Source organism: Orycteropus afer, unplaced genomic scaffold, assembly GCF_000298275.1.
Source record: "Orycteropus afer afer isolate SDZICR_OR568_19922 unplaced genomic scaffold, OryAfe1.0 scaffold00006, whole genome shotgun sequence".
Classification (NCBI taxonomy): Eukaryota; Metazoa; Chordata; class Mammalia; order Tubulidentata; family Orycteropodidae; genus Orycteropus; species Orycteropus afer.
In genome coordinates, this window is record NW_006921593.1 from 13,209,181 (window position 1) to 13,219,932 (window position 10,752).

Here is a 10,752-nt window from a genome sequence, read left to right on the forward strand (position 1 = left end):
GTACTTCGCGGACCTGCTGTACGACCTGGGCCTTTCAGCCCGTGCAGACCACGGGGACAGGCCCGGGGGCTTGTCTGGCTTCACGCTGTCGCTGCGGGTGCTGGTCGGGGCGTGGCGGCGATTCCGGCTCAGGGTGACCCCGCGGGACAGAGCGGAAGTGCCCGAGGGTTTCCTGGGCTGGGATCCCTACAGGAGCGCCCGGCCAGGCCCGCTCCGCTTCCACCTACGGCCTGATCACGCCTGACCTGCCGGCTGCGAGCTGCAGGCCCCACCTCCGCTGGGAACCGCCAGCCAGCGCCAGTTCAGACCGGTCCATGTGAGCTGGAGTAACCTTCACCACGTTGAGGCGGCCTCATGCAAATCAGCTTCTCTGCCTCAGGGAGGAGGCTGGCCGCCATTTTCCGATGATGTTTGACGTCTGACGTCACAGTAGTAATGGGCCTGCGTAGCTTGTTTAGGAGCGTGATGGCGTCATTGGGCGACTTCCTGTTTATAAAGGCTCTGAGAGTGGCTTTCCGTCCCACTTCCCTGGGCAGTCGGGGCAAGGGCTGGCCCTGGCTGTTGCCTTTTCTTGGGCAACGGAATAAAGCTGTCTCCTCACTCCCCTGCCTGGTCTTTCTGTCTTTGGACCCAGTCACGCCGAGCAGAACCTGGAGTTTCCGGTGACACCGTGGAGATGCTGGTTGGGCTTGAACCCCAGAGGAAGGAGGGACATCCCGGGTATTTACCCTGGACTCCCGTACCCGGTGCGTTCGTGCTCCGGTCCCCGCCACCATGACGCCACCGCGTCTCCACTCCTGCCCGAGGGCCATACTCACTCCTTCATGTTCACCACCTCGTCCCGAGCCGCTCTCTTCTCAATGTTTCAAACCAGAATGTCTCCGTGTTGTTTGATGAGGGGAAACATCTGGAAAACAGTGACAGCCATTGGCACTCAGTCATCGGTGTATCCAGATACCAAGCCCAAAACCAAACCCGTGCTGTCCAGTTGATCCCGACTCACTGCAACCGGGCGTGTTACAAAGAAGAACCGCTCTGTAGGGTTCTCTTGGCTGTTACCGTCCCGTCGCCAGGCCTCTGTTACACGGAGCTACTGAACGGGTTTGAACCACTATCCTTTGAGTTAGTAGTCAAGCACCAACCGTGTGTGCCAGCCTGAAAATAAAGACTACTATACCAAAAACCATACACCAACCTCAAGGGCATGGAGTCCATTCCAGCTGACCTCCATGAACAAGGGGCATGGAGAGCAAGGAGAGTTCAGGCCAATTAAGGGAGAAAGGAGGTGATCCGTGAGATGGAGCTGGAAAAGGGCTATTGTTTCACTGCGGTTCATAACATGTTTCTAAGATGGACTTGACTTATTGTTTTTGTAAGTCTGGGCTGTGAATAGAAACCTTCCTTGGGTTTAGGACTTAGGAGCTATCTTAGTTTTAGCAGCAGAGGGGGTTGGCTTGAGTTCTAGATGGAGAGGTAGGTGTGGTGGGCCATTAAACGGTTCACAATCAGGTCAGAGGGTAACAGCTCCGATTTGTGGTGTTTCCCGTGTCCATGATGTAAACACTTCCATCGAGGCTAATGCCAAGCTAAAGCTGTGATATCTAAACACGGACATATGCACAACTGATTCTCACAGGGGACCAAGTCCACTCCATTCATCACTGGGTATGTTGTTGTTGTTAGGTGCCATTGAGTCAGCTCCGACTCATAGCAACCCTGTGTAGAACAGAACGAAACGCTGCCCAGTCCTGTGCCAGCCTCACAATCCTTGCTATACCTGAGCCCATGGTTGCAGCCACTGTGTCAATCCATCTCACTGAGGGCCTTCCCCTTTTTCGTTGTCCCTCCACTTTACCAAGTGTGATGTCCTTCTCTAGAGCATAGTCCCTTCTGACGGCATGACCAAAGTGAGATGAATCTGGCCATTCTCACTTGCAGGGAGCATTTCAGCTGCACTTCTTCCAGGGCAAGTTTGTTAGTTCTTTCGGCAGTCCATGGTACTTCCAGCATTCTTTGCCAACACCACGACTCAAAAGCATCACCTCTTCTTCAGTCTTCCTTGTTCATCGTCCAGCTCTCACATGCATATGAGGTGATTGGAAATACCATGGCTTGGGTCAGGCGCACCTTAGTCTTCAAAGAGACATCTTTGCTCTTCAGCACCTAAAACAGGTCTTTTGCAGCAGGTTTGCCCAGTGCAATACGTGGTCAGATGTCTTGACTGCTGCTTCCATAGGGCATTGATTGTGGAACCAAGTAATATGAAGTCTTTGACAACTTCAGTCTTTCCTCCATTTATTATGATGCTACTTGTTGGTCCAGTTGTGAGGCTTTTCATTTTCTTTATGCTGGGATGTAATCCATACTGCAGATTGCAGTCTTTTAATCTTCATCAGTAAGTGCTTCAAGTTCTTTCTTCTTCTGAGTCTGCCTTTGTGTGGAAGCTCTGCTGAAACCGTGGTGACTCTGCTGGTATTTGAAATACTAATGGCATAGCCTCTAGCCTCACAGCAACACACAAGCCACCACAGTATGACAAACCGACAGATGAGTGGTGACGTCACTGGGCATGCATCTTCTGAAAAGACAGGTTTTCCTCAAGAGGGGTCACTTCCCTGCACTTCCACACCTTAAGTGCCTGAGGCACCTGAGTGAGAATGGCGTCACTGTACTTGTGTTTGGACGTTGGAGTCCTGAGACCTACTTTCCCTTCTTTGCTTATTAGGAATATTAGTTTATGTGTGGCTCATTGGTTAAAGCATGGGCTCTAACGAAAAGGTCAGCAGTTCGAACCCACCAGCTGTTCCACAGGAGAAAAATGAGGCAGACTGCTTCCATAAAGAGTTATAGTCTTGCAAACACAATGGAGGTCCCAATGGGTCAACAGTTAACACACTCAGCTGCTAACCAATTGGTTGGAGGTTCAAGTCCACCCAGAGGAGCCTGAGAAGAAAGACTTGGTGACGGACATCCAAAAATCCAGCCACTGAGAACTACTGGGCACAGTATGAGGTCAGCATGAGTCAGGATGGACTTGTTTTAAATCATGTTGTTATGTGTATTGTGATACAATGACTTTGCCCAAGTTTACACATAATCTAAGAGTTTTCATCAAAATGGAGAATTGAAATAAAATATTTAGCTTCAGAGGTGTTATATCTTCCAGGTAGCTTTCCTTCCTATACACATGCATGGAGGATTCCTGTCCTTTATCTGGTGTTGAGGAATCCAGTGACTAACATCTACATCTGCCACTAGCATGTAAGGCAGCAGGTCTGTGCAACACTGTTTGTCTCTCAATGACTGGGGCACAGGAAGTCTGTACTGAAAACAGACAAGACAGGGAGAGAAAGGGACAGAAGGAGTGGAAAAAAGGGAGAGGACAGACGGGGGAAGGACGGGAAAAGGAAGAGCAGAGAGAAGAGAGGGAGGGAGGAAGGGGACCCACTGACTGAAAATGTAGAGCTTCGCGACCCAGGACCCTGGCCCCCTGCCCACCTGCCCAGGCGTCTGCTCTCCCCCGGCCTTCTTGGCTCTGAGACCCCCAGGCCCAGCCTCCCTCCTGCCCACTCTTAGGGGCCAGCTGGCCCACACTTACCTCCTTGAGCTTCCCACTGGTGAAGGTTGGGGAGATAACGGATCTCATCCACTTCCACTTCTCATCTTCTGTGCTGAAGAGGTTTGATTCCAAATCTCCATTTAAACCGAAGTTCTAAAGAGGATTAAGGGAAAAAACCAGGCACAGCTTGGGTTCCAGAACATGCTTGGGAGTTTTTCCAAGGGAGGGTTGGACATATTTCTGAACATATTTTTTTTACAAACATTGAATGAGGTAGTGTGGCACTGCCTTCTCCTAGAGGGTTCAGGAGCACATTGCCAAGGTGGCCTGTTGGGGAAGGGGACAAGAGGGGGCTGAGGAACCGCGGATGTGGGTGGTGTGCTGAGATCCTGTGCCAAGAGCCCCCCCTCTGCATGCAGAGTGCCTGTGTCCCCAGAGTAGGGGGGCCTCAAAGCAGTTCTTGCAGCAGAAGTAGCCAGGCTCATTCTTTATTTCTTTGTAGGAGTCAAGCTGAGAAAGATAATTAGGCAGGAACATTGCTGTAAGGTTATGTGTTAGTCTCATACAACATGCCAGAGAGAAGGCTATTAAAAGTCTCATGTGAACAGTGAGTAACACCCTCCACCCCCACCATCCTCACTGAAATGTGAAGAAACTCAGGTCCTAAAGGGGATGCAGAGGCCAGGGTCATGTGGCTGGTTGGAGACAAACACGGGATGGAAACCAGTTTGGGAAGAATAGATAACTTTCCATAAAATTGGTGTCCAGCTTGTTTTGGCACTGTTTAACGGTATTACTTACTGCGGGTGTATGGAACAGTGGTTATGAAATTGACTGAAACATGATCTTGGCCCTACAGTTGCCAATGGTGGAACTGCGGTTACCATGACAGGTGGAAGTGGGAGAGACTTGGACAAGGACCCATGCACGGTCTCTGAGATCCCCCTGGCTTGGGAGGATGCCAGTTGGCAAAGGCCCCCCGTCTGTGGCAATCACTCAGATCACAGCCGCCATGACAAGAGGATGACTAGCATTACTTTGGACACCACCGGTGGATATGTAATGTCCATGGTACCTGCCTTTATTTTCCAAAAACCCCATTGCTCCTCAGGCACCTGCCCTATCCCCAAGATTCTGGCACGACTGTAAAGGGTCAGGCACATTCTTCAAAGCTCTTAGAACAGGACATGGGCATAGGCGTATGGGAAAGGGCCTCAAGCATGTTCACTCGCGGGTCTTTCCTATCTCGGGTTTGTTGTTATTGTTAGCTGCCATTGAGTCAGTTCTGACTCATAGTGACGCTACGTTGGACAGAACGAAACACGGCCCATCCTGCGTCAGCCTTACAGTCCTTGCTAGGCTTGAGCCCATCGTTGCAGCCACTGTGTCAGTCCGTCTCATTGAGGGGCTTCCCTCGGGTATAGAGTGAGGGACAGTGAAGGAAGCCCAAGGTGAACTCTCCTCTCAAGAGCAGGTATAGAGAAGCAAGCTCCCTTTGGAACCTACCCTTCGGTTGGTAAAAAGGGTGTAGCACTCCTTGACCAGAACCGTCTTGATGAGGGCAGGATCCAGGATGGCCAGGAGGGGCTGTCTGCCTTCAAAGAAGCTGTTGCAGGCACCACCACCCAAAACAAAGCACAACAAGAGGTTAAAGACAGACTGTCTCTCTATTTGCTTTTCAGTGGAACAATTCAGTGATATCAACCCCATGAATGATGCTCTGTGACCAGCACTGGTCAAGGCTGCCACTGTCCATCAGCTTGATCAGAAACTCTCCTCCCTCCATGCTGGCCTGTTGTTGGGGTTGTTGTCTTGTCGATTCTGAGACGTGTGAACCACGTGGGACAGAGGACAGTTAGTTCGCAGGGTATTATTGGCTGTCATCTTTACGTAAGCAGATGGTCAGCCTTTCTTCATGGTGCTGCTGGCCAGGTTCAAGCCACCGACTTCTACTTGACAACTGTGCACAGACTGTTGGCACTGGCCGGGGACACCATGGTAAAGTGTGGCCTTCTGGCCTCCAAAAAAGGTGTATTCTCAACCCTTCATGTGAGCATGATCACCCAGTATTTGTCCTTTTGGGATTCACTTATTTCACTATTTAAAAAACGTTCCCCAAACCGGTTTCCTGGTCAGCAAGCTCGGCCTTTGGGTTATTTTCTCTCTAGGAACTTTATCATTAAGCACTCCCCCTTCCATTTTTCCCTGATGGCATAAATGAAGATCTGAGTGTCTCACACAAGGATGGCGCCTTCCTTCCTCTCCCCCTCCCACTATCTCACACCTAAGGAGCTCTGGTGACATGTTAGGTAAGACATTTGGCTGCTAACCAGAAGGTCAGCAGTTCAAACCCATCAGCTCATCTGTGGGAGGAAGATGAGACAATCTGCTTCCATAAAGATGTACAGCCTTGGAAATACAATGAAGCTCACTATGAGTTGGAACTGACTTGATGGCGGTGGGTTTGGGTTTTTCTTTCTTTTTCTCCCCACTCTTTCACACCAACTCATTGCTTAGTTTCTTATCAAGCATCCTGTCTTTCAGCCATATTGAAATCTGTTGTCCTTATTGTACAGGGAATATTCTGGAGCCTTTCTCTCACGGAGCTTGGGGACATGCAATCTTAAGAGTTCTGTTTGAATCAGTGTTCATGAGTGTGATTACCACCACCCAAAATGAGAGCCAGAACATCCCCTCACCCATCTCTCCACCCCAAGACCACACTGAGTGAACAGACATACCTTGGAGATATTGTGGGTGCGGTTCCAGAATACCACAATAAAACAAGTCACAAGGATTTGCTGATTTACCAGTGCATCTGAAAGTTATATGTACACTCTGCTGTAGTCCATTAAGTGTGTCAGACCATGATGAAAAAGTTTGAAGCATTGTGAGAATGACCAAAATGTTACACAGAGACACAAAGTGAGCACACGCTGTTGGAAAAATTACTCCAATAGACTCACTCAACACAGGGCTGCCGCAGATCTTCAATTTACGAAAATCATAGCATCTGCGAAGTGCAATAAAGCAAAGAGCAATAAAACGAAGTGTGCCCATATTCCTCACTCTTAGCATACTTTTTCCAGGATGTTGGTGAGACTCCTGACTCTGGTGTGAGTGTCGATAGCTCATTCCTTCTTATTGCCAAGTAGTGAGCATTCCATGCTATGGATGTACCACCATGCATTTACCCATGTAGTGTCAACGAGCATGTGGGCTGTGAATAAGGATACTGCTATGGATTGAACTGTGTCCCCAGAAAGACCAGTTGAAGTCCTAACCTTGCCCTAGTGAATGAAACCTTGTCTGGGTCAGTTAAATTGACAAGGTCCAACCAGAGTAGGGTGGGCTCTAGTCCCATCTGGTTGAGTCCTATAAAAGGAAGACCAGGGGACAGAGTGACACAGGGAAGACACCATGTGAAGATACAGCTACAAGCATTGGGAGAGCAAGGATTGCCACTAGAAGCTCTGAAAGCGGCCTGGGACAGGTCCCCTCTCAGGGCCCTCAGAAGGAATCCACATGGTCAATATGGTCATTTGGACTTCTACCCTCCAGAAAAAATAAATGTCTCATCTTTAACCAACTTTCTTTTTGGTATTTTTATATGGCAGCCCTTGGAAACTAAGACAGCTGCCATGAACGTTCTAGTATGAGTCTCTCTGTGGACACGGTTCATTTCCCTTGGGCTAATATGTAGGAGCGGAATTGCTGAGCCACAGGGTAAACATGCCTTTACCTTTATGACAACACTGTCAAACCGTTCTTCAGGTGGTGGTGCCATCTTACACTCCCACCGGCACTGATGAGAGTTCCAGTTGCTGCACATCCTCACGGCGCATTCATCAAGACCCTGCTCTGATATGAGCTCCTCTGGGAAGATCTGGGGGCTGAGTCCTTGTCCTCTGCTTCATTCAGGACCCTGAATGCATAGTCACTACCCAAATACTTGCAGATTAATTTTCCAGTTGACTAACCCAAACTAAACCCATTGTCACCAAGTCAATTCTGACTCACAGCAACTCAACAAGACAGAGGAGAACTGCCCCGGAGACTGCCCCATCTTCCTCCTGCAGGGAGGCTGGTGAGTTTGAACAGCCAACCTCTTGGTTACCAGCCAAGCACTTAACCACTGCACCACCAGGGCTCCTTCAAGTTGACCAGAATATTGAGATGCTTCCCAATTCACTATAGAAGTGACCAGTTTTGAAGGCTGGGGTGTTAGACAACAAAGATGACAGTGGATGCTGTGGCCTCACTGCCTATGTCCAGGTTTGATGATGGGCTGGACTCATAGTTATGGTACTGTTCCAAGAGAAGGCACCAACTTGCCTGAGTCCATCACCAATAAGATACATTGTGAGAGTGGGAGGGGCTTAACTGTGAGATTCTTACCCCCACATTTTGCCGTATTTCTTAGCACATTCCTGGTCAAATTCAGAAAGTCCCTGTAAAAGAACAAATCTGTTAGACCAGTGATAACAGGATTGTCCATAGAACACTGTGTGGTTACTGCTTAGACACCCAGAGGTCCCTTTTCCATCACCCAGGCTGTAGTTTCCCAAAGTGAACGCAAGATTATTTGCTTGGTACATGCACAAGTGTATGTTATGTTGACATTAGGGTACATCACACACAATGCCAGATTCTGATGCATCGTTTTTGAATCCTGATCGACATGTTAAGAGGGTATGAGCTTATACAGGTCATACTATGAGGCTGGCTGTCATGATCACCTGACTGCATGTTCTAGGTGGTTCTTGTCTTGTAAGCATTGGTATGTGTCCTTCAATGATCTGGTGACTGTTAACAGTCACAAATACTTTTTTAATATGTGTTCATACTAAGATTTGCTCCCAGCAAATCCCAAAAGAAAAATCCCGAAACCCCGTGGTGAGCATCTGTCTGGTGAGAAATTGCTCCTCCCACCTTCACTCAGCCTCTCAGCCCCTCTCCTGTGCAGACTGTAAATGACAGGGCTCTCAGCCTTGCCTGGGGTCTCCTTACAGCCCTCCTTCTTCCTTGTCTTCATGACTCTACCTCTTCACTTCAAGACAGAGGGAAGAAGAGTTAGAATCAGTCAAACAAGCCAAGAGATTCCAAGCTCTGGGGAAAATGGCTCAGACTCACACTCACCTTTCGATATTCCAAAAATGTCCCAAAGAAAGGCAGAGGCCTGGGTCCAGGGATACCCAGCTTCTTAAACAAGTTATACGGCCATATCCCATACCTGCGATGGAGACAGAGGGTGAAGGGAAGGTGCTCGGTCCAGTAAAACTTTCTGCCATGATGAAAATGCTCCATAACTGTACTGTCCAAGATGGTGACTACTTGCTACATGCAACTACTGAACACTTGAAATGTGGCTGGTGTGACCAGGGATGTCAGTCATTGAAGGGCTAGTTCCTTAGTCAAACGGGCCAAAACCTCCCTTCCATCCACCCACCTCACGTCTTCTTTTGCAGAAGTCATTAGAGAAGGGGAGTCCTTGGGTGGTGAAAACAGTTAATGTGCTCAGCTGCTAGCTGAAGGGCTGGGGGTTCAAGTTTCCCCAAGCGTGTGTCAGAAGAAAGGCCTGGTGATCTACTTTACAAAAATCCACCATGGAGACCCCCGGGAGCACAGTTCTACTGTGACACGCGTGGGCCACCATGACATGGAGTGCCAATCGCAACTGGTCTCAACAAGAGAAGGATCTGTAGACGTGGTAGAAGTTCATATGGATGCTGAATGATGAACAAGGTTTGAACAAGAAAAGGCAGAACCACCTAGGAGATAGCACGGGGCAGGATGCGTGTTGCCTGGAAGAGTTCGTGGCAGTCATTGAACTGAATCACCTGCCCACGGCGATGAGGAGTCCTTGATTTGCTGAACAAATAATCCAAGAAACTGGACTATATGGAGAAGAACATGGCATCAGGATTGGAGGAAGACTCATTAAGAACCTGTGATACGCTGATAACACAACCTTGCTTGCTGAAAGTGAGGATGACTTGAAGTACTTACTGATGAAGATTAAAGACTACAGTCTGCAGCATGGATTACACCTCAACATAAGAAAGCAAAAATCCTCACAACTGGGCCAATAAGCAGCATCATGATAAATGGAGAAAAGATTGAAATTGTCAAAGACTTTATGTTACTTGGTTCCACAATCAACTCCAATGGAAGCAGCAGTAAAGACATCAGATAACGTATTGTACAGGACAAATCTGCTGCAAAAGACCTCTTTCAAGTGCTGAAGAGCAAAGATGTCTCCTTGAAGACTAACGTGCACCTAACCCAAGCAATAGTATTTTCAATTGCGTCTTATGCATGTGAGAGCTGGACAATAAATAAGGAAGACTGAAGAAGAGTTGATGCTTTTGAGTTGTGGTGTTGGCGAAGAAGAACTAATAAATCTGTCCTGGAAAAAGTGCATCTGGAATGCTCCTTGGAAGTGAGAATGGCCAGACTTCGTCTCACCTATTTTGGTCATGTTCTACTTTGGCCATGTTGTCAGCAGGGGCCATTCCCTGGAGAAGGATGTCATGCTTGGTAAAGTGGGGGGTCAACGAGGAAGGGGAAGACCCTCAACGAGTTGGATTGACATGTGGCTGCAACAGTGGGCTCAGGTCTAGCAGCCATCATGGAGCTGGCCCAGGGCCAGGCAGGGTTTTGTTCTGTTGTACACAGGGTTGCTATGAGTAAGAGCCCAGACGGCACCTAACAACAACAACAACCACCACGTGACACGAAGTGCACAGCACTGCACACACCCCTTGTCCCAGCGCGAGTCTCCTCGGTTGACAGGGGCCGTAGGTGTGTAGGAGATGGCCATCGGGGGAACGGGTGAAGGGACTTCTGTGTCCTCAGAGAAGGCCGTGGGGACCATCGTAGGCCTGCCCGTCGTAGCCAGTAGTAGGTCATGATTCAAATGTCCATTGGTGGGAGACGGGACACGTAGCTGTCCTCCTGGAGTCCCGGGGCACACGGTGAAGTGCCTGACTGCCGGCCGAAGGGTTGGCGGTTCAGCCCCACTCAGTGAGGCCTGGCGGTCTGCGTCCGTGAAGACTGACAGCCTGGAGAACGCTGTGGAGCAGTTCTAGGCCACTGCAGTGAGCACATCAGCTGCTACCCAGATCATCGGTTAGGGCCACACCACTCCTCGGGAGAAAGATGAGAGACAGTCTGCAGAGAAAGATGAGAGA

The 10,752-nt window shown here is 49.1% G+C and overlaps 1 protein-coding gene across 1 annotated transcript in view; it reads right to left on the reverse strand.

Moving 5' to 3' along the window:
• Positions 1-10,436, reverse strand: part of LOC103198692 (cytochrome P450 3A24-like) — a 35,649-nt gene extending 25,213 nt beyond the window's left edge. Inside the window, 6 exon segments of the mRNA XM_007942880.1 lie at positions 819-907; positions 3,599-3,712; positions 5,066-5,165; positions 7,958-8,010; positions 8,699-8,792; positions 10,321-10,436. Coding sequence (XP_007941071.1) covers positions 819-907; positions 3,599-3,712; positions 5,066-5,165; positions 7,958-8,010; positions 8,699-8,792; positions 10,321-10,436 — 566 coding nt within the window.
• Positions 10,437-10,752: the final 316 nt, after the last annotated feature.